This window comes from Musca autumnalis, unplaced genomic scaffold (genome assembly GCF_047663935.1).
Source record: "Musca autumnalis isolate F117 unplaced genomic scaffold, ASM4766393v1 scaffold_4, whole genome shotgun sequence".
NCBI lineage: Eukaryota > Metazoa > Arthropoda > Insecta > Diptera > Muscidae > Musca > Musca autumnalis.
In genome coordinates, this window is record NW_027411977.1 from 92,897,216 (window position 1) to 92,919,068 (window position 21,853).

The 21,853-nt window shown below is 37.5% G+C and overlaps 1 protein-coding gene across 3 annotated transcripts; it reads right to left on the minus strand.

Annotated features, from left to right (window-relative positions):
• Positions 1-1,767: 1,767 nt before the first annotated feature.
• Positions 1,768-21,428, minus strand: MnM (myomesin and myosin binding protein). Of its 3 annotated transcripts, none has more exons than XM_073987549.1 (4): positions 21,336-21,428; positions 20,896-20,989; positions 4,259-6,487; positions 1,768-4,158 (listed from the first exon to the last, which is right to left on the minus strand). In XM_073987549.1, exons 2-4 carry the CDS (start codon positions 20,972-20,974, stop codon positions 2,048-2,050), a joined length of 4,419 nt encoding a protein of 1,472 aa, XP_073843650.1. In that variant the 5' UTR covers positions 20,975-20,989; positions 21,336-21,428; the 3' UTR covers positions 1,768-2,047. The 3 variants fall into 3 exon arrangements, with proteins under 3 accessions (XP_073843650.1, XP_073843648.1, XP_073843649.1); XM_073987547.1 differs by having other exon boundaries at positions 21,185-21,424; XM_073987548.1 differs by having other exon boundaries at positions 21,143-21,410.
• Between the last annotated feature and the right edge of the window lie 425 nt (positions 21,429-21,853).

The window sequence follows — 21,853 nt, forward strand, 5'->3', positions numbered from 1 at the left end:
CAAACAAATATATGTTTGGGACCGGTTGCAAACAAATATATGTTTGGATCCGAACATAATATATTTGGGTCCAAACAAATATATGTTTGCAACATTTTGTAACATATCTCAATTTGATATGTTTGGGTAAAACATATTTTTAATGTTAGAACAGTGTTGCCAGTATTTTTCTGTCTCTCGTCCCCAATTTCAAAATAATTTTTCACCAAAAATCCCCAAATTTAATCGAATTTCCCCAAAATATATCCCCAAACATATTATGAAAAAAAAAATTGATATATTATAAGGTCGAAACCTATAACTCTACGTGTTGCGTGTGCGTTCAAAAATACAAAAACAAAATACATGTATTTCAAATTGATACGATGAAAATGTGCCTCATCGAAATAATGGTTTTAGACCCCAAGTATGTTTGGACGAAATGTGGCTTTCGTAATATTTTGCCCAAACTTAGTTTAAGTTCGAAGATGAGCTACATCGGTCCACTCCTTCCGGTACCTCCCCCACAAAAAATCGAAAATGTTCGAAAAGTTTGTGTGCAGGATAACTCTTGAAGGAAGTAACCGATTTGGTCCATACTTAGTACATCGTGAAATTTCTACCAGACTTAGATGAGGTTCTAATATGGACTCAATCGGTCCATTCCTTCGGGTACCTCCCACACAAAATTTCGGAAAAGTTCAGTTTAGGACCTGTTCACGAATCGCTTTGATTTTTGTTGCAGTAACTTCTATTCACTGTCCTCTATACGACAGTACAAGTTTCATCAGAGGCAAGTCCATCCTTCCTGAGAAAATAGCCTGAAAGTTACGAAAAACCCCTATGATACCGTGTGTAGTGGTTGGAGCGCAAGATAACTCTTGAACGGATCTGTCGATTCGATTCGTCTAAACTTAGTTTAAGTTCGAAGATAAGCCATATCAGTCTACTCCTTGAGGTACCTCCCCCCAAGAGTTTAAAAATGTTCGGAAAAATTCTGCGCATGATAACTCTTGATGGTAGTGACCGCTTTGGTTCATGCTTTACCGATCCCAGTATAACTACCAAATATATATCAGGTTCGAATATGGACTACATTTGTCCACTCCTTCGGGTGCCTCCCAAATAATATTTTGGATAAGTTCACTTTAAGGACTGCTCTGGAATCAATTTGATTTTTGTTGAAGCAACTTTCATTCAATGCCTCAGTTACGACGGTAAACGTTTTTCAGGGGCAAGTCCATACTTCTTGAGAAAACAACCCTAAAAGTGTAAAAACCCTCTATGGCACCATGTAGTGGCTGGAGAGCACGACAACTCCCGAACCAAATACTGAGTTGATCCACACTTTGCATATCGTAATATTTATTGGAATATTAGATGAAATTCGAAGGTGGTGCTTGTAGGTCCACTCTTTCCGGTACCTCCCGCACCAAAAATCGATAATATTAGCTAAAATAGTACACGCGATATTTGTCGGTTTATACGCTTAAAATTGTCATAACCCCTTAAATATATACGTTTTTGGAAAAAAATTGTTTCAATTCACATAGGCTGAGGGTATATCTCTGTCGGCAAAGCCGACTGATCCTTTTTTACTTGTTATTTTGCTCAGAGGGTAAAAGACCTGCCACTTTATGGAATAAATGTCTCCTTTCTCCATCCACCAATGTAAGAAACAATTTTAATTTTTTAAATAAATTTTTATTTAAAAATATTAAAAATTATGAAGTAAATATTTTTTATTTTGTTTATTGTTGTTGTAACGTATACGAAAAAAAATGTAACTTTTTTGTTTAACGTAATATTATTTTAATTGTATTTTCCTTTAACAAGACATGCACAGAAACAAATACTTAAGGGGAAGTACGAGGAAATACTAAGACGAAGAAAAAAACATGAATCCAATTCGTTTCGAATTAAAATCAATCAAAGAATAATTAATAATAATTACCAATTATACAAACAATAATAAATATAGAAATATAAATTATGTAGCTTATAAATTACAAAAGAAAAAAACTTGTTTATGGCTTTTTGTTTTTTATTCTTATATTCTCATGATTAGTTATTCCTTTTTGCGTTTTAACCAACTCGGTATGCATTTGCTGATGGCCTCACCCAGTTGGCGATAGATCATAAGGGCCAATATGGGCAGGACCAGTCTTGCATCTTTGAACAAATATATGTAACATGCCACCAGAAAGAGAACCATGTCGGTGGAATAGGATAAGGCTGAGCGTACCTTTTCATGGGCCTCTTCATCGGACAATGGGGTTGGAGGTCGTGGCACCACATCCATTGATTCTTGTGACGAGGAAAGTAATAGCGTGGCTTTAGAATTTTGCTCAGCAGTTTGTTTATTGAGGGCATCTAAGTTTAAGGGACTGCGTCCAAATGGTCCAGGTGATCTGGATTCGCCTGTAGCAGATCTACGTGTTCTTGAGAGAGTTCTAGATGTGGGTAAGTCATATGATGTACTCGAGGGTGGCCTACTTAGGGATGTATCACGGGAACGTGTCCCCGAAGGCATTCTCCTTTTTACGATACGTTTAACTTTTACCAAACGTGGGCGACCACGAGAATCAGGACGTTCTTCAACAGTTTCACTGATAACGGTTGTGGATATCACCTCTTCATCTTCCTCAGGTGGTGTTGTTGGCAATGATATTGATGGCGCTGGGGGTGTTGGTATTATTGGTGCATTTGGTGTTGTTGGAGTGCTGCTTGAAGGTGAAAACGTTAGCGGTGCATTGTGTTCGCTGGGTGTCTCCGATTCTGGCTCAGGTTTGAAGTTGTAGCTTTCGTGATGCACTGACATATTACTTGCAGTATCCCTGACATGCATCAACTGGCCTCTTTCAGATATCGAAAGTCTGGGTTTATTGTTAACGGGAGGTATAAGGGCAATGTCAGGGCTATGGGATCTTCTGTGATTTAGTCCATCGTTCTCATCCTCATCTGCAATACCATCCTGTTTGGCCTTTTCACTAATCTTTTTCAGTTCCTCTTGATCCATGTACAGGGGTGTATGATACTTCTTGGTTGTGCTAACGTGTTGCACCAACTCACTGTAATGATCTACGGCAGCATGGGCTTCCTCCAACATAAGTCTTTCGGCCTCTTTACGTTTACGTTCTTCTTCTTCCTCTTTGGCTTTGCGTTTGGCCTCAGCCTCGGCTCTCAAAAGGGATGCATTAGTTTTCTCTTGGGGATTTGACATCATTTCATTCTCTTCAGTGTTTTTTTCGGTGGCGGAACGTTTATCTCTCTTGAAGAACGATTTAATACCCTTGGCAATATCCAATTTCTCAATAGCAGGGCTTTCAGGTTTGACATTCGAAGCTGCATTGGATGTATCCACAGTGGTGTTGGTTGAATTAGCCTGCAAAACATTTTCATAGGATGGTCTCTTTAGAATGGGCTTGGGTACAAAGTCGGGACTGGGCAAGGGAACTGGTCGGGTAAGAACCAATGCCGCTTCATCGGGTGTTGGAGCACGATATGGTGTAAAGACACCGGCCGACATGTTGCGAGGATGATAGGTTTCCAATTCTCTGGGGCTGGGAGAGTGAGTGCGAGCCATCAACTCCATTTTGAACTTTTCAATGGAGTCTTCATCCGATGAGGCTGTACTTTCTGTATAATCGGAACCCAAGTCGTAGCTGTCTTCTCTGTTGAGTTCACTTCTAGTCTGATAGTCATCACTGACTTCACCACTTTCTTGGCTTTCCTGGCGTTTGTTGTACATTTGCGGCGCGGTCATTGACAGGGGTTTCATGTCGGTAATATTTTCCTTGGAGTTCCACTTGTGCAGTGCCGATGATTTTATGTCGTGGGCAATATCGGCGGATTGTCTTCTCATTTCGCTACGCTTCTCGAAAGATAATCGTTCCGCCTCTGTCATTGAACCCAAACGCTTGCGCACATTTGTTGGTGCTGCTATTTTGTCCTGAGATATCTTCAATTTACGAGCCTTTTCAGCTTCCTCCAGCTCTACAGCCTCGTAGAAGCGGGCCATGGCTCGTTCGTAAAGCAACTCAGTGGAGCTTACTGAACGCCGTATGGGGAACGTATGCAGGGTTGAGGTGTATTCCAGCAAAGCTAAATCTGGTGCCGATATTGAAATGGGAGGAGGTTGTATGGCATCCTCTAGATCCAATTCGAAGGAATCTTGCTCTGAAACGAGAAGTTAGAAGGAATTAGTAGGAATTCTATAGCAACAATTCGCAGGGATAGAGTGAAAATGCCGGGACGGCGAATGGGAGACGACACTTACTGTCTTTATCCTTAACCTTGCTGTTTTTGTCAAAGACCACAAGCATGAACTCATTGCTGGTGTGAACTTCGTCATGCTTGTCGGCATTTGACAGTTTGCGAGTTGGATTTTGGGATGCCATATTGTGGGAGTTACCGGTGGGAGTGGCCGTCGCCATGCTGGTAGTTGTAACAGTTTTTGGTGTAGTTGGAGGAGAGGGAGCTGCTGTTGTCACAATTAGCTTGGGTGGAGCACTGATTTCTATGGTTGGGGTGGGTAATGGGGAACGGCCATTTGCTTCATTTTTGGTTGAATTTGTCACTTCGGTTTTAGGAACACCGTTGCCCACCGTTGCCTTGGCACTGTCGTTGCCTGTGCTCATAGGACTCGTTGCTATGGCAATGGCCAAAGCGGGTGCGTTACGTGCTGCCGGAGACAAGGCTTGAAGGCCTGGAAAACGGGTGGTATTCTGATTTGAGTTCATTTTAACGGGTTCGGAGCTGCGTTGCAACGCCTTTGTTGTCGTACTGGGTTTAACGGTTTTAGCATCAGCTGGTGGAGGACTGAGGCTGCGATTTCGAGGTTTCATGAAATCCATAATTTTTGAATTTTCAGCTACCGGTGCAGTTTTTGGAGTGGACGCCGCCGTGACTGGCGGTTCTTTGGCTTTCAATATTCCTGGCAAAAATAATGATTTCTTTTGGGTTTTTGGAGAACGTTCTGGTGATCGGCTCTCTCTTTCTATGGCAGCTTCAATATTTAATGCCAGATTATTGGGACTGCGTTCCACGGGTGGCTTGTTATTATTGGCCGTGTCTTTACCAGTAAATGGTGAGGGACTTTTCTTCACCGAAGTGCCATAAGACATTTCACGATGCAAATCTTCACTATCGAATACCTGAGGTGTAAGCTTACGAGCCGCTTTGGGTGAGAAATGACCAATTGTCTCTGTGGCAGCATCTGCCGTTGGCCTTTGGGGTGACAAGGTTTTTCTACGTGGTGGCACTGGTTTGTTTCCGAAATCTTCGCTGATTTGATTTTGAGATGTTGGTTTTGTTATACCCCTCTTTGGATCCGGTATAAAGAGAATATCCGATTCTTCGCCGGGTTCACTGACACCATAAGGATTTTCCGCCTTAACGCGAAACTTATATTCCGAACCCTCAATCAAGTCATGTAATGTGGTACTGAGGGATCGTGTCGTCACTGCCTTAAGCCATACGTTCCAGCCAATTCGAAAATATTCCACAATATAGTTGCCAATCTTGCAGCCACCATCATCAATGGGTGCGGTCCAAGACAATGTTGCTGACTTGCCAAATGACATATTCAATCTCACCTTTCCCGGTGGATTAGGCCTAGCCGTAACGGTAACTAAAAAGGAAGCAACATCTTCTCCCAGTCGATTCGAAGCCTTTACACTGTATTCGCCTCTATCATCTCGAGTCACACCTTCAATTTTCAACATTGAATTTTTATCGGTATTCGTTATCTCAAATCGGGCGCCATCTTGCACAACTTCACCCTCGTGCATCCATGTTATCTGAGGTAATGGTTGACCAGCAATGCCCACCTTAAGGCGTAACACTTCCTCGGCCTCCACAATCAGGCCATCTTCATAGGTTCGTGGCAAACGAATTTTGGGCGGAGCTTGTACAAAAAACTTGGCCTTTGTTGCCACATGACCGGCTCGATTTGTCGCTGTGCACTTGATTTCACCCTCATCGGTCAATGCCACCTGATGTATGATCAAGACACTAGCGTCGTTGTCGTTTACAATTTTCGTTCGTCTGCTACTGAAAATCTCGTAGCCATCTTTAAACCAACTAATCTCGGGTGGAGGTTGACCAATGAATTTTACCCGAAATTCGACACGTTCATCTTCGACAGCATGCATATCCTGTAGTTCGTCAACAAAGCGTGGCACACTAATGGCATTGCGTTGTAGCGTCACGGTCAGTATGTCGGACAATTCGCTGGCATCCGAACGCCCGACAACATTTTCGGCAAATACACGAAATTGATAACGCCAACCCGGCTCCATACCACTTATGGCCACATCACAATTTGTGACCGGTATCGGTGTGCTCTTCACCCAATGCGGTGAACCCATGCGACGATGTTCGACAATGTAGCCGGTAATGGGAGAACCTCCATCGAGTCTTGGACGTTCCCATCGTAGGCAAACGACATCGGGTTGCTGATCGGAAATGGGAATTAGTATCGGACGTCCTGGTGGCGAGGGACGTTCTGCAAAAGAAGGGAAAGATAAATAATACATTAGTTATTTGTAGACAGTGGAATTTTAGGCAACCCCTATTTTTGGTCCGATTAAGGTCAAATTTTGAGGCTTCTGATTAAATTGCAATCGAAACATATGATATATGCAAACTTATTAAAAATGCATAAATTTTGCATATGCAAAAAATAATATGTGCATATGGAAAATTTATGCATTTGACATACATATCTATTTTCTTATGCAACAAATATTTCAATAATAGGTACAAAAATATTTGTGTATACAAATTTTCTGTTTAAAATTCTCTTCAGACAAGTCAATGAAATAGAGAAATGTATAACCACAGCCACAACCTTTAAAATACCGAAAATTGGGAGGTATCGTTCTATGGGGGCTATATGAAGTCCTGAACATAACCACCCGTGAAACGTAGCGTAATGGTTGAATATGTGGGACTTCGGTAGACACCTAATTTTTCAATGTATATAATAGGTCTAATAAGCTCAACTCGAAAGAGAATTAACTAAATATCACTATAAATGACTTTCGCCTTAATAAGGCAAAAATAAAAAATATTTTCAGCATGAGCCAGGCTGGGATTCGAACCTGGGTCTCCGACAACTGAGTGTCAAAGTTGCCGGCGTCTTAGCGTTCTGAGCCACAATCAGCTTGTCAAAACTTTAGCAGACAATAATTGATGATCAAAAATCTTCTGATATAGGAGAGCAATACTAATGACGTAGGAATAAAACTTACCATAGTATTTGTGAACATTGAAAAATGGAATTACCAAGCAAGACTATAGGAAAAGTTTGGAGTTTCAATTAACTGACATAATTTCGCATATGCATTTATCTAATGAAGTGCGATATATATACTAGTTCCCAAGCTTTGCTTTCGTCTGCCACAAAAACAACATTCAATACGCCTGAGGATCGGCTTAACCACCCGTGAAACGTAGCGTAATGGTTGAATGTGTGGGACTTCGGTAGACTCCTAATTATTCAATGTATATAATAGGTCTAATAAGCTCAACTCGAAAGAGAATTAATTAAATAAACCGACAAATTTTAGGTGGAAAGTTTTACTCCCAAGGAAGACTTAATACCAAATTTCAGCCATTTCGGAGGAATATTGAAGCTACAATCATCAAAATACCAGAAATCCGGAGTTTCCGTTCTATGGGGGATATATGAAGACGTGGACCTATACTGAGAAATTTCAGGTGGAAAGTTTTATACCCCCAAGGAAGACTTAATACCAAATTTCAGCCATTTCGGAGGGATACTTAGGCCACAACCTTCAAAATACCAGAAATCCGCAGGTCCTATACCTATAAATTTCAGGTGGAAAGTTTTATACCCCCAACGAAGACTAAATGCCAAAATTCAGTCATTTCGGTGGGTTATTGAGGCCACAACCTTCAAAAATCGAGAGGTAGCGTTCTTTGGGGGCTATATGAAGACGTGGAGCTATATTGACAAATTTCAGGTGGAAGGTTTTATAACCCCAACGATGATTAAATACCAATTTTCAGTTTTTTTCGGTGGGATATTGATGGCACAACTTTCAACATACCGAAAATCGGGATGGGGGCTATATGAGGACGTGGACCAATACTGACAAATTCCAGGTGGAATGTTGTATGCTCTCAACGAAGACTTACTACAAAATGTCAGCCATTTCAGTGGAACATTTTTACAGCAAACAAAGTCCACAATAAAGGTGGATTTTTTTAAAGACTTTTTAAAAGCAACCAAAGACCACAATGAACGTGAATTTTCTTTAAAAATTTTTTAAAGCAACCAAAGACCACAATAAACTTGGATTTTTTAAAGATTTTTTAGAGCAACCAAAGATCACAACAATCGCGGATTTGTTAAAAATTTTTTACGGCAAAAAAATATCACATTAAACTTGGATTTTTACAGCAACCAAAGACCACAATAAACGTGGATGTTTTTAAGATTTTTTACAGCAACAAAAGACCTCAATAAACTCTGATTTTAAAAAAAAAAAATACAGCAAACAATACCACAATAAATGTGGATGTTTTAAAGATTTTTTACAGCAAGCTAAGACCAGAATAAACGTGGATTTTTTAAAGATTTTTTTACAGCAACCAAAGACCACAATAAACGTTAAAAAAAAATTACAGCAACCATAGACCTTTTGTAGTATTTTTATATTTTTGAGAAGATAAGTCTTATGCCAGACTATGAACATTTTCATGAAAATGTTCTGAGATTATGGGTAAGAAGGGAGAAAGGGAGCTCCTTCACCTCCGCTCTCTCCTAAAAGCTAAAATATTTTCATGTGTTATTTTCAGTGTCTGGCATAAGAGTAAGAAACTAATATCCTTCATGTTCGAACTTGTCAACATTTGTATATCGTGCATTAGACTGCGTGCAATAATTTTAACAAGTAATATTGGAAATTTTTTTCTATTATTTGGAGCCAAAATACCGCCCACTTTTTTTAAATATGTTATGTATTGAAACTGATGACAACACCCACTCTTTTTAGTACATTATTTTTCAAAACTACTGAGCCTGATTTCATGCAATTCTCAGAAAATGTTCAGCAATATTCCAAAATGCTATATGTTTGTAGAGGAATTTCGGGAACCTATTGTTTTATAATCTCTGTATTTGCTAAACTTATGAGTGCATCGGCTTGCAAATTAATTTTCGAGAAAACCGCGGTTGCGCCCCCGATCAAGAAAAACGATATATTTACAAATTTCCTTAAATGGTGAGGCTTAACGGTCCATCATCCATGAAAAACTAAAACATATAAGTCTCAATAAGCGGGAGAATTCGACTTAAAATTTTTATACCCTCCACCATAGTATGGAGGGTATATTAAGTTTGTCATTCCGTTTGTAACACATCGAACTAGTCATTTGCGACCCTATAAAGTATATATATTCTTGATCAGGATAAAATTCTAAGACGATCTAGCCATGTCCGTCTGTCCGTCTGTTGTAATCACTCTAGCGTCCGCAATAATTGAGATAGAGTGCTGAAATTTTGCACACGAGGGTATTTTTTCCATAGGCAGGTCAAGTTCGAAGATGGGCTATATCGGTCCACTTTTTGGTATAGCCCCCATATAACGTTACCTCCGGATTTGAGGTATTTTGACGTTCTTCGCCACATTTGCAGGCCGAATTAGCTATAATTTGGCATTTAGGGTTCCTAATGATCAACAAACTTATATCCCAAAGGATATGGGCATAGGTCCATGTTTTGGTATAGTCCCCATATAACAGTACCTCCCGATTTTCGGTATTTTGAGAATTTTAGCCACAATTTTTAACCGAACTATCTGCAATTTGACATTTGAGGTTCTCAGTGGTCATGAAGCATCTCCACGAAACATCGTCAACATAGGTCCATGTTTTGGTATAGCCCCCATATAACGGTACCTCCCATTTCGGTATTTTGAGAATTTTAGCCACAATTTTTAACCGAACTATCTGCAATTTGACATTTGAGGTTCTCAGTGGTCATGAAGCATCTCCACGAAACATCGTCAACATAGGTCCATGTTTTGGTATAGCCCCCATATAACGGTGCCTCCCATTTTCGGTATTTTAAGAATTTTAGCTACAATTTTTAACCGAACTAGCTGTAATTTTCCATTTGAGGTTCTCAGTGGTCATGAAATATCTCCACCAAGCATCGTCAACATAGGTCCATGTTTTGGTATAGCCCCCATATAACGGTACCTCCCGATTTTCGGTATTTTGAGAATTTTAGCCACAATTTGTAACCGAAATATCTGCAATTTGACATTTGAGGTTCTCAGTGGCCGTGAAACATCTCCACCAAACATCGTCAACATAGGTCCATGTTTTGGTATAGCCCCCATATAACGGTACCTCCCAATTTTCGGTATTTTGAGAATTTTAGCTACAGTTTTTAACCGAAATAGCTGTAATGATCGGTATTTTGAGAATTTTAGCTACAATTTTGTCTATTCTAAAATAATCGTCAATATAGGTCCATGTTTTGGTATATCCCCCCATATAACTGTACCTCCCGATTTTCGGGAATTTTCAGTGGTCACGAAATTTCTTCACTAAAATTCGTCAACATGGGTCCATTTTTGAGGGTCTACATTGTTTTGATGAAACTAACCTCAATTTGACTATTGAAGTTCCCAGCAGCAATAAAAATTTTCCGCCAAAAAATTTAAAGATAGGTTGACTCTTTGATATAGCCCCGTAGGTGGTACCTTTCACCTAGCTGAACACATTTTTTTAGATTAGATCAGATAACACTGTGCAACAAAATGGAGGTGAAAGTCTGGGGCACGGAAAATTCCTCTTGGAGAAGAAAGGCCTTGGTGAGTATATTATGAACCCCGAAGGACAGATCCGCCGTAAGTCGAACTTCCGCGTTATGGCGTGATGAAATTTTTGTTAGAGACCCTGTGGGCCATCAGGAATTAGCGTTATATCTTTGTTCACTGTTGCTTAAGTGCTCTACAAAAACAACAAACAAAGATATAATGCTAATTCATGATGGCTTACAGGGTCTCTTGCACAAATTTCATCACGCCATAACGCGGAAGTTCGACACGGCGCATCTGTCCTTCCGGGTTTTTAATATACGCACACCAAGGGCTTTCACCTCCAAAAGGAATTATCTCTGTCCCAACATTTGTGTTCACAGTGTAATTTAAGCAATAGTGGGAAGCAGTAGGTGTCTAACCATTGTCGAAAAGTTGTTCCACCTAAAATTGTAAAAGGACCCTAATTATTCCATTTTAATTAAGACTATTTTATGGTGGAGGGTATAAAAAATTCGGCCCGGCCGAACTTAACGACTTTTTACTTGTTTTTTCTAAACTTTTATAATTAGATCGCATTAGGATAAAGACATGGACGAAATAAAAATCCTAAACAGCATAAATTGGCGAAAAAAAATCCGACATTCCGTAAGAGAAAAGAAAGGTTACAGACAAAATCAGTTGATAAATTTAAAATACTCCTCGGTTTGACAAAGGACCGAAGAAGTGAGGTAGAAAATACCTATTTTTTGAATTGACAAGCATAAAGTCCATAAATAGTTGTCATTAAAACTCATTACGACGCGGACCGGGGTCTGTTAGTAAAGAATAAAAAAATACACCAAAGAAACAATGACACGAAGTTTGTAATGCCAGCGTAGAGTGCATTTTCATACCCTTCACCACTATGTGGGGGAGGGTATTATAAGTTGGTTTTGGCCCAAAAGTTTGTAACGTATTGAAATAATGGTCGTAGACCTATACTTACATATGACCTATACGTATGTATAAATGCATGTCTCGACGAGCTGAGTCTATCTGTGTAATGTGTGTCCGTCCGTCTGTCCTTCTGTTCATCTTAACCTTGTTATCACGCTACAGGTCGCAATTTTAATCGAATAGTCACCAAATTTTGGCTGTTTATGGGGGTCCCGGAAGGGAAGAGGTCTATTGATTTTGTTGATGGTCGCATCATATTCAGGGGTCTGAATGGGTAAAAATTTATATGGGTACATCAAAAGCAAAACATGACAATGAAAGTAGAAAATATCATCTTTACAACGATATAAAGTAGGTTGTCGTAGGTGGTCAAACAACGAAGATATTGCAATAGTCGGTAATGTATCCCATTTTTTCATTTTATTGTAATCACGCTATTGGCCGCGATTTTAATCGAATCATCACGAAATTTTTGGGGGTTAATAAGTGTCCCAGAGAAGAAGAAGCCTTTTTGTGATGGTCGGATTATAATCAGGAATCGGAATAGCCAAAAAACTTATGTGAAAAACATTCAACGTTTTAATCTTATTCTTGTAGGAGTATTCGAAAAGAAGAGGATGGAAGAAGAAAACATCTCTTTACGTCGGTGCAAAGTAGGTTGGCGTAGGTGGTCAAACAACGGAGATATGACAGAAGTCGGTAATACATCCCATTTTTTTTGTAATCACGCTACAGGTCGCAATTTTGTTCGGATCATCACGATTTTATTTTCTAATGGGGCTCTCAGAGAGGTAGAAGCATATTAACTTTGGTGATGGTCGGTAAATATTCAATCGTGTGTTGAGAAAATTCAACGATTTATTCTCATGCGAATATCTCCGCTTCTACTAGGCATATTCCAAAAGGAAAGACCATCACTAGAAGAAAAGATCGGGATCAGATGGGAAAGCTTGAACAATCGCATGTGGACTTCAGGGTGTGTTAGATGAGTCCAAATTATGTGGGGATCAATTGTGATGATTGTTGCCGGTACAAAAACAAGCGTGAATAAAGTAAAATGACAGGCGTTGTGAATGCAGCAAGTGCTCGAAGAGAAAGGTCATCACACACATGTTCAGTATCATGTGCTGGCACGCGTTCTTCGTGTCACGACCGTGACCAGAAATGGTCAAAACCAAGGAATAAAAATTTTAAGGAATTTGAATTAAGGTATTGATTTTTCAAGTTCAAGGTTCAAACCCGATAATTGTTGGAAATATGCATTTTTGTCCTTATTTTACTGAAATTAATAATTTTTAGTATGCTTCAGTATTTTCATATTTAAAGTAATTTATCATTCTAAAATAAATTTTTACAGTTGTTTTGGATGTAATAAACGTGAATTTAGTTTTGTTTAGAAGTAAATAGTGATCATATGGTGTTTACAGGAACCCAAGTATGGAGTACTTAGTACATCGATTTTGTGAACCAAATTTTAAAATTATTGAAGGGGAAAATTGTATATAAGTGTATATCGATATTATTTGCTATTTGAGTTGTGAAAAGTGAGTAGCTCAAAAATATAAAGAGGTGCCGGGTGCAGAGGTTTGCAGACGAACATGTTAATTCCCTTTTTCAGTGACCACCTCATTAGGGAGTTACCCCCTTTTTATATAAATGTTTTGCTGTGTCCACGAATGGACCGATCATCATATATTTTTGTGGGCTTTTGGACGAGAGACTTTTAAAAATATAATTTTTTAAAAAAATGGTGAACAGCCAAATCAACATTTTTGACCACTAATCGGTCAAAAACGTTTTTAAAGAAAAAATCTTATTTTTGAAGACCAGAGTTCGATGTATTCAATAAGCCCACAAAAATATGAAGACTGAAAACCAAATTTCAGATATTTTGGGTGGATATTGAGGGTACAACCTTCAAATACCGAAAATCGGTAGGTACGGTTCCATGGGGGCTATATGAAGTCGAGGGCCTACACTGACAGATTTCAGGTGGAGAGTTTTATACCCCCAACGAAGACTAAATACCAATTTTCAGCCATTTCGGTGTGATAATGATGCTATACCCTTAAAATTCCGAAAATCTGGAGGTATCGTCCTTTGGGGGCTATATGAAGGCGTGGACATATACCGACAATTTTCAAGGGGATTATTTTATATCCCCAACGAAGAATAAATACCAAATTTTAGCAATTTCGGTGTGATAATGAGGCTAAAATCTTCAAAATACCGAAAATCGGGAGGTACCGTTATATGGGGGCTATATCAAAACGTGGACTTACACCCACAATTCCCTGTTAGAATGTTTCATACCTCTGCCGAAGACTACACACCAAATTTCAATCTTTTCAGTTGGTTATTGTGACTAAAACATTCAAAATACCGAAAATCGGGAGGTACGGTTCAATGGGGGATATATCAAAACGTGGAGCGAACATCCCAGTTTTCTTTTGTCCTCGAGATTGTAAGTCAACAATAAGTACGTGTACCAAAATTTATGCACCTACGATAACTCCTTCTATTTTTGGCCACAGTTAATATGAATTCGCGACATAGTGCGCTGTCATAAACAATTAGCTCCATGGGTTGACAAAATCACCAAACACTGAGTACTTCTTTGTACAGGATTTGAGCAAGTATGTTCAATTGAAACATTTGTTACCAATGGTAAAACTGAGATAAAGGGAACAGACGATCGTGTCTTCCGTCACTTCACTGAGCGGAGGGGGACCTCTTGTAAAGATTATGCCGATCCCAAACATCTGGAATCCTCATACCATTATAGTTCTTCTTGGGTTTATTCCCAGCAAAATGTTCGATGCCAAAAATGCCATTCAATCATGGGTGCAAGTGATCTGGCATGTCATGTTTTTAGCATCTTCATCGATGATTTTTGTATGAGTGTGGACCCCAAAAGATGCTGTTCATTTTTGAATCCAAAGCATGTCATTTTGACCAACGCTGTGGCATGTCATTTTCACCAATCCTTTGACATGTCATTTCCACCAATGCTTTGGCATGTCATTTCCACCAATCCTTTGCAATGACATTGTCATTACGACGAGAGTTTTAACAACGTTGTTTGTGATTTCCAGTCTCCAACAACATCAAGCCTATTGTAAATAATTAATCTTATATATTGTTACGGAATTAGATTTAACTAATCTCCGTGTAGACGTTGTTTTATTCCCCGATACGATTTGTACCAAATAAAACAGGGTTCGTTTTAGATTACGTTTCTACAATGCTTTATTTACTTTATTACACTTATTCAGAACCGACTTTAATTACAAAGCACACAGCAAGTCTCTAGTTAGCACGCAGCTCTTATTTAACCGATCTGTTCAGTTCAACGCTTAAAACACCACTACCCCGTCCTTGCCAGTTCCCCTGTATTTATATCCCATAGTCTCCCTGTTCGAGAAATATCTAGAGCATATGGCAACACCTCGAATCTGTGCAGCGAACACACAGACGCACATTCGCACTAAGCGAACAACCATACTCACATACATACATGGGGGGAATACAATTGGACGACAAGCACAGTAATAACGTAATTACAACAACAAACAAGTGCAAAGAAGTAACAAACTAAACAATAATTACATGATTATGGCAAAACAAAATAAAAGCACATTAATGAAAGGTAAAGTAACATCTAGAATAATGAAGAGAGTTCTACATGGTAGTTGTTGTTGCTTAAATAAAGTAACTGCGTAATAAAAACTTTACGTTACAATTCAAATATTTAAATTAACGGAAATTAAACTAAACTAACTTAAACCTATCAGTTACATTCGTAACAATATTAAGAAAAATGTGTATAAATAAAAACACAAAATTCATCTCTATTGGATCGATGGAATGGGTTCAAATGCTGATGAAAAGATCGGATCTTTCACGAATTCCTTTGCATTGGTTCAAATGCTAATGAAAAGATCGGATCTTTCACGACTTCGTTTCAACCAATGCAAAAAATGCCATGAAATCACGTCATCGCCGGGAACTCCTTCCTACAAATTTTGCTGGGTTCTTATGCCAGAATCCCGGAATAGGTTGCGTAAAATTTATTCATTAATTTCTTACTCATGAGTTGGCTATTGTTTTAGTAGTCAATTGTTCCGCGCTGAAGATTTTGATGGGGCGTCATCGTTGTTCATTCCAAATTGAGCTTTTTTTGTCCTCTGACAACACACAATTCCAAATTACAGAAATCTAGGATCGAACAAATTTTTACAAAAAAAAAAAACTACCCCCAAAATTTACAATTGGGCAATACTTGTTAATTAAGACTAGAATAAGGATATATGTACATATGTATATGGATATGTTTTTGCGAGTAAGTTTCCTATCTTCAAGGATCACAAAATTCCAATTAAAATCTTCAAAAAAGCTTATATCAGGTAGTACCCTTATATGATGTTACACCAAACGGTGGACCTACACTGTTTGATTTTTGCAAGGTATGTTTTGTTACTGTTATAATGTGTCGTATCCCTGGTGCAGACGAAATTTCAGCTATTTCGATTGGAAATTTATTTTTTATTTTTATTTTTTATTCGGTCTTTAGGAATTGAAGCCACAACCTTCAAAATACCGAAAATCACTATATGAAAACGTGGACCTATACCAATAATTCTCTTCTGAAATGTTTCATCGAAGCCTAAATACCAAATTTCAGGTGATTCGGTTGAATATTGTGGCTAAAACTTTAAAAGGTATATTGGTATATTGTCCTCCATTTGGTTTTTTTAATAACGCTGAGACCTTCAAAAGATCTATATGAAGACTTCGGCCGATATAGCCCATTTTCAATACGAAACATCATAGGAGAAACCTCTATAAAAAGTTTTAAAGCTTTCTCTTAAATATTGATTACAACAGACAGACGGACCGTCGCAAATGGTTTTATGCTGATCAAGAGTGAGTGAGGTTTTTTTCCAATCTTCGAATAGAATCACCATTTATCTAAGATTTTTATAAATCTTAAATAAAAACTCATCACTCCAGTGTCCGTCCGTCTGTGCAGCTAAACCTTGTAATCACGAATCGGAATGAGAAAAAAAAATTATGAGGGCATTTCCTCCACGAGCATACATTTAATATTGCATGAACACCTACCCAGCAAAAAAAGTCATTACCAAATAATGACTTTATTCAGTAAATTTTGGCAGTAGTAACTACTTACAAATTGACCGTAAAAGTCATTATTTTTACATGGGGATGTCATAGAGAGGAAGAACTTCCATAAATATGATTTTAAGTGCATATTTAACCACATACCGGTAGTCGAAAGAAAGCTAAAAAGCATAAGCTCTATTTTTAGAACAATTGATGTGAAATAATATAAAAACATTTTTATTTCGCTCTCTCCCAGTTTTGAACACACGCACTTCTGATTTGTAGCCAAACACACTACACACTAGTCTACTAGTATGAACACTAAGGGTTGTTTAAAAACATCCATGTATATAAACATGTCTTCGTAATTTTTTGAACAAAAAACTCCCACCGCACTCACTACTTAGTTAGTAAGTAGTAAGTACCCCCCCATACCATTGCTATCGCAAACGATTCGTTTTCGAATGGTATTCGATAGTTTTGCGGATATTTTGTTCGAAAACGAAACACGAGAACGAATTGAAAACGATTCATTCGTCGCTCAGTTTGTGGCAGAAAAGCCTTCGAATTCGAATATCGTTAATAATATTATTAGCGAACGAAAGATGATAGTTTTTACGATAGTGGCAAAAAACATTTTTTGTGGAATTTCTTGATGTTTCCCGATATGTAACTGTTGATAAACATTGTTGTCTTGTGTTTGGCAACCTACCCATATGTTGTCTTTATCAACACTTATTGTCTATATTATACGTAGCATTTATATCGAAACTATTTGAAAAAAGCAAATGGGAATTTTTTACAAACAATATAAATTTTGTTTTGAAACAAAAAAAATTTCAAAGTAAAAAAATGTTTCTCGAAACTATTTTTCTTGTGAAGAAAAAACATTCGCCAAATGTTCGAAAATGATATCGCTTTTAAACTTTTGACGAACAAAAGAACAACGTGCTTGTGTACACCCGATATAGCCCCCATACAACGGTACCTCCCGATTATTGGTATTTTGAAGGTTTTAGCCTCATTATTACACCGAAATTGCTGAAATGTGGTACTAAGTCTTCGTAGGGTGCATTATACCTTCACCTTGAAATTTGTCTGCTTAAGTCCACGCCTTCCTATAGCCCCCATAGGACGGTACCTCCCGATTTTTGGCATTTTGGAGGTTTTAGCCTGATTATCACACCGAAATGTCTGAAAATTGTTATTAAGTCTCCGCTGGGGGACTTATAAAGTTCCACCAGAAATATGTCGGTATAGGTCCTCGTCTTACTGTAGCCCCCATAGAACCGTGCCTCCTCATTTTCGGTATTTTGAGTGTTGTGGCCTCAATATCCTCCCGATATGACTGAAATTTGGTGTTTAGTCTTCATATTGTTTGTGAGCATATTGAATATATCAAACTCTTGTCTTTATATATGAGAAATTTCCTTTAATTTTTTTTTGACCGATTAGTGGTCAAAAAAATGTCAATTTTTTGTAAAAATCGAATTTTGATTTTCGCTGTTCACAATTTTTTTAAACATTTTGTTAAAAAGGAGTATCCTTTCAGTGAGGTGGTCGCTGAAAAAGAGAAATGACACATTTGTCTGCAAACCTCTGCAGCTGGGAGCTTTATATATTTGACGTACTCACTTTTTACTACTCATACAGCAACAAATGTCGATATGCACTTTTATACCATTTTTTCCCACTCCACTCAATTTAAAATTTGCCTCAGAAAATTAATAAACTTAGTAATACATGTTTGGGTAAATGTAAACACCATATGATTAATATTTACATGCAAACAAAAGTGTAGCCAAGTTTATTACATCCCAAGAGAACTTAGGAACCATATTTGCAGCGACCGTTACTTTTAAATTTTAAATATTAACGCATAATATAATTTATTAATTTAAGAAAAAAAAAAACACAAAAATACATATTAACTAAAATTGTCGGATTTAAATCCTGATATAGCAAAACCTACTTCACGTATCAGTACCAAAATTCAGATTCTTTTTAATTAATATGTTTTCTATTACTCCCCATCAATAGATTTGTTCAACGAAGTATTTAGTTTTTACCATTTTTGGCCACGGTCGTGACACTGTGCGGCGTAGGTGGTCAAACAACGGTGATATCGCAGAAATAAATTTTTTTGTAATCAAGCACAGTTTAACAATCGCTTAAATAAAGGCTCGTGTTGATTGGTTCAGAGATATTACCATCGCGATGCTTCAAAAGACATTTATAAGATCACAAGTGACGAATTATGGACCTATTTGTATGAGCCCGTGTGGGCCTTCTAATACGAGTCGCGGAAGAAGCACTTCGAAGCAAATGGTCGTCTGTTTGTTCAGTAAATTTGGTCATGTGGTGACTGTTCCGCTTGAGCAACGTAGGACGGTTAATGCCGAGTGGTACACTACAATTTGTTTCCCTGAAGTCTTTGGAGAAGTTCGAAAAACGAACAAGAGAAGATGAATCATTGTGCTCGATGACAATGCGAGCTCTCAAACATCAAATCAAACCAGAGCCTTTTTGACCGGACAAAACGTACAACTGATGGGTCATCAACCCTACAGCCTTGAATTGGTACCCAATGATTTTTTTATTCCCGCACATCCTGAAAAAGCGTGGTCGACGATTTTCGTCGCCATAAGATACTGCTGAAGCGTTAAAAAAACAATGTTTTGGAGGTGTCTCATTCGGAGTGGAAAAAGTGCTTCGACAGATGGCTTGAGCGCGTTTAAAGGTGTATACATTATGCTGGAGAATACTTGGAAAAACAATAAAACCATTTATAGTGGCCTTGTACACTTTCATGCGACACAAATCTGAAATCTGAATCCAATTGAAAGATATGACTCCCAAAAAAAGATCATTGTCAAAATGGACTATGCATGTCCATTGATTTAGGTATGCATCTCCTCCTCAAACATTTGCCCTTTAATACAAATCAGATTTAGAAAAAACTTAATCATTTATATGAAACATCCACAATCGTTAAGATAAATATCTAAAAAGTTTCGATATTATTGTCGGCAAGTTGTTCATACGTCAAAAAAATTCCACAAAATTCTGAAAGCCACCTATATACATAATTTTTGGGGAAAAGGATTTTGTTTGGGTAGCCGGTATTCCATCTGTCCATAGATGATAGTTTCAATGCACATAGTCTGAGGGTATATGTATTTCTGTCGGCAAAGCCGACTGATTTTTTTCTACTTTGTGAATCGGATAAAACAACTAACCTCAATAATAACATGAATGAGAGCATTTTTTAATAAAAACAATATTCAAAACAAAACAGAAATTTAAAGAAGAAAATAGTCGGCTAATGATATAGAGAAATCAAAACAAAACATTCAATAATTTAACACAAATTTCAAAACTTAACGAAGAATCTTTATATCTCTTAAATTGTTAAAAATACTGAGTTTATTTGTCTCTTTCTGTTCTCTTCAACTCTTTTAACGAAGAAAATTTAACAAAATTTAAATGGAATTTATTTGATGGCCTTTAAAATGTAATTATTTGTTGTGTGGTATTTCCTCATTTTTTCGTTGATTTTCTTTGCATTTCCTTCTGCTATGGACAGACGGAACATCATCAGAAAAACAGGCTGGCTTGTTTCATTCATTCCGCCAACTGTCAAATGCAGTAAAATGAAAAATTCAAGAGGAAAAAGAAGACAACGAATGCGAAAATAAGACAAATCTCTTTTACGCTTTTTATGCGTTCTGTTCGTTGGTCTGAGAATGAAAAAACATTTTCCGGATTTTTGTGGGTATTTTGGTTTTGAAACACACACAGTATAGTACACTGACAGACAGAGGAGCAGCAGTATTTTGTAGCAGTGGCTGCTGTAGTACCAACAAAACAAGAAAAAGAAAAAACGAACAAAGTCAACCACTTGAGTGTGAAAATAATTCTAAAAATAACCACATTTCTGGCGCTCCCACTAAACATTTTTAGCTTTTTATGTCGAATATAAAATAATTTTCCTTTAAGAAATCTTGAAAAATTACAACAATTGCCACAGGTTAAAACATAAAAAGTGTGTCACCTGCAGATTTCCAATGGACAGCTTTCTTGGGACGGCCACTCTGATTTTGGTGTTGTAATTTTCCTTGTTGATTGCCCATAAAAATTATTCGTCACTATATGTATATGTATAAAAAATATATATGTAGATATATATAAATTTTCAACTTATACTAGATTTTTTTTCTTCTTCCACTAGAAATGCACTTTTCGTAATTTTCAATATATTTTTTTAATTTATATTTTTCGTTAGATTTTGTTATTCTTGCTTTTCAACACTGGAATATGGAGATATTTTGGTGTAATCCCACATTTTTTCACTGATGAAAATTTCCTCATTAATTTTCAATATTTTTTTCTTAGATTTTTTTCCTTTCGTTTGCGGTGGCACCGAGCGTTAAATAATACAACCGTTTGACGAACACCGAGCAGCGCAACACACTTTTCAAAATTATTTCATACTTCAACGATGCCTCGTCTATCGGTCCGGATAGTCCGTTGGCCATTAGCTACGTAGCAGCTCTTCGCAAGAAGATCAAGAAAAAAAAAAATACTGAATGAAAATGTTTTTCAATAAAAATTTAAGAGAATGTGAATTTTCTTTTTTTGAGAATGAGTTTTCTTTCGTTGAGTTTTCAATTGGTCAATGTTAGGAAAGAGCAGAAGAGAATATGTATTTGTTTATATTTTGTTTATCAAACAATTAATTAATTAATTTATGTTTACATTTTTTATAGATAACAACAAATCGCTATGAATGGGAGGAATGTTTAGAGAGTCAAAGAGCTAAATTTCGGATATAAGCCCCTAAAGGATCAGCGATAATTTTGTTGTATATTTTTCGTCAGCATAAAGTGGATACGGAGCTATATTAAAGGGTACGAAATATAGGAAATGGGGTACAAGTACTGTAACCAAACGCAACAGTACTCTATGATTTCATCGAAGTAGTGGAAATTCGATTTAGTCATGTCGGTCCG

What these genes read in the sequence shown, in the direction of transcription:
- MnM (XM_073987549.1), bottom strand. Translation starts at nt 20,974, where the DNA reads ATGGGCAATCAACAAGGAAAATTACAACACCAAAATCAGAGTGGCCGT. An exon ending in TGTCCATTGGAAATCTGCAG is followed by an intron (nt 6,488 to 20,895) that starts GTGACACACTTT and finishes CTTCTTTTGCAG; the next exon opens with AACGTCCCTCGCCACCAGGA. An exon ending in CAAGGTTAAGGATAAAGACA is followed by an intron (nt 4,159 to 4,258) that starts GTAAGTGTCGTC and finishes TTCTCGTTTCAG; the next exon opens with AGCAAGATTCCTTCGAATTG.